The sequence below is a fragment of the Manacus vitellinus genome, unplaced genomic scaffold (assembly GCF_001715985.3).
Source record: "Manacus vitellinus isolate BGI_N305 unplaced genomic scaffold, ASM171598v3 scaffold_121_pilon, whole genome shotgun sequence".
In the NCBI taxonomy this organism is placed as follows: domain Eukaryota; kingdom Metazoa; phylum Chordata; class Aves; order Passeriformes; family Pipridae; genus Manacus; species Manacus vitellinus.
The window spans coordinates 465,718-466,884 of record NW_021938903.1 but is presented as its reverse complement, the minus strand read 5'-3'; the positions used below and the strand labels follow the sequence as shown (position 1 = coordinate 466,884).

General features: G+C 63.8%; 1 protein-coding gene across 1 annotated transcript in view; it reads right to left on the bottom strand.

The window, feature by feature from the left end:
- LOC103765253 (cadherin EGF LAG seven-pass G-type receptor 2-like) overlaps positions 1–1,167 on the bottom strand; it is a 22,386-nt gene that overhangs the window by 13,102 nt on the left and 8,117 nt on the right. Inside the window, exons 3-4 of the mRNA XM_029965881.1 lie at positions 1,005–1,120; positions 48–136 (exon numbers count right to left, since the gene is read on the bottom strand). Of these exons, the coding sequence (XP_029821741.1) occupies positions 48–136; positions 1,005–1,120 (205 nt within the window). The remainder of the gene's footprint in view (positions 1–47; positions 137–1,004; positions 1,121–1,167) is intronic.

Below are 1,167 nucleotides of genomic sequence, written 5' to 3'. Positions count from 1 at the left end.
CCCCCCCGGGCAATACCCCCTGTGTCAACACCCCCCTCTGCCCCTACCTTGTTGTAGTAGTGCAGCTGCACCCGGTGCCACTGCCCGTCACTGACACCCCCAGGCACGAACGGGGACACGGTGGTGGTGGTCTCACCTGCGGGCACAGAGCCGGGGGGACGGGGGTGTAGCACTGCATGGCATGCAGTGCCAGGGATGCAGTGCCAGGGATGCAGTGCCAGGGATGCAGTGCCAGGGGTGCATGGCATGCAGTCCCAGGGAAAGGATGGCAGGGAGGCAGTGCCAGGGATGTGCTACTCAGGATGTGCGCCAGGGATACAATGCCAGGCAGTGCCCAGGATGCAGTGCCAGGGATGTGGCACATAGGATGCAGTGCCAGGGATGGGGTACCCAGGATGCAGTGCCAGGGACATGAACCAAGGCACGTGATGCCTAGGATGCACATCCTGGGGTGCGGTGCCAGGCAGTGCCAGGGACAGGATGTTTGGGATGTGATGCCCAAGATGCAGTGCCAGGCAGTGCCAGGGATGAAGAGCTGGGGACGGAATGCCTGGGAGGGGGTGCCTGGGATGCAGTGCCAGGGAGGAGATACCCAGGATACAGTGCTGGGATGCAGTGCCAGGCAGTGCCATGGATGGGATGCCCAGGATGGGATGCTGGAGATGCAGTGCCAGGCAGTGCAGGGATGGGTTGCAGGCAGTGCAGGGATGAGATACCAGGGATGCAGTGCCAGGTAGTGCAGGGATGGGTTGCAGGTAGTGCAGGGATGAGATACCAGGGATGCAGTGCCAGGTAGTGTAGGGATGGGATGCCCGGGATGCAGTGCCAGGTAGTGCAGGGATGGGATGCCCGGGATGCAGTGCCAGGCAGTGCAGGGATGGGGTGTCTGGGGTGCAGTGCCCAGCCATGGCAGTGCCTGGCAGGGAAGCCAGGGTGCGGTGCCAGGCATAGGATGTCAGGGCACGGTGCCAGGCGGTGCCAGGCAGTGCCAGCTGTGCCCATACCTGCGGAGAAGGTGAGCTGGAGCTGCTCCCCCACGATCTCCAGGGCCACGAAGTCGTGGCGCTCGTTGAAGCGTCCGTTGTACAACAGGAGCCCATCCCGCTCCCGCGTGGCAAACCTGGGGGAGCACCAGTGTTGGGGGGGTACCAACACCCCCCGAGCCTA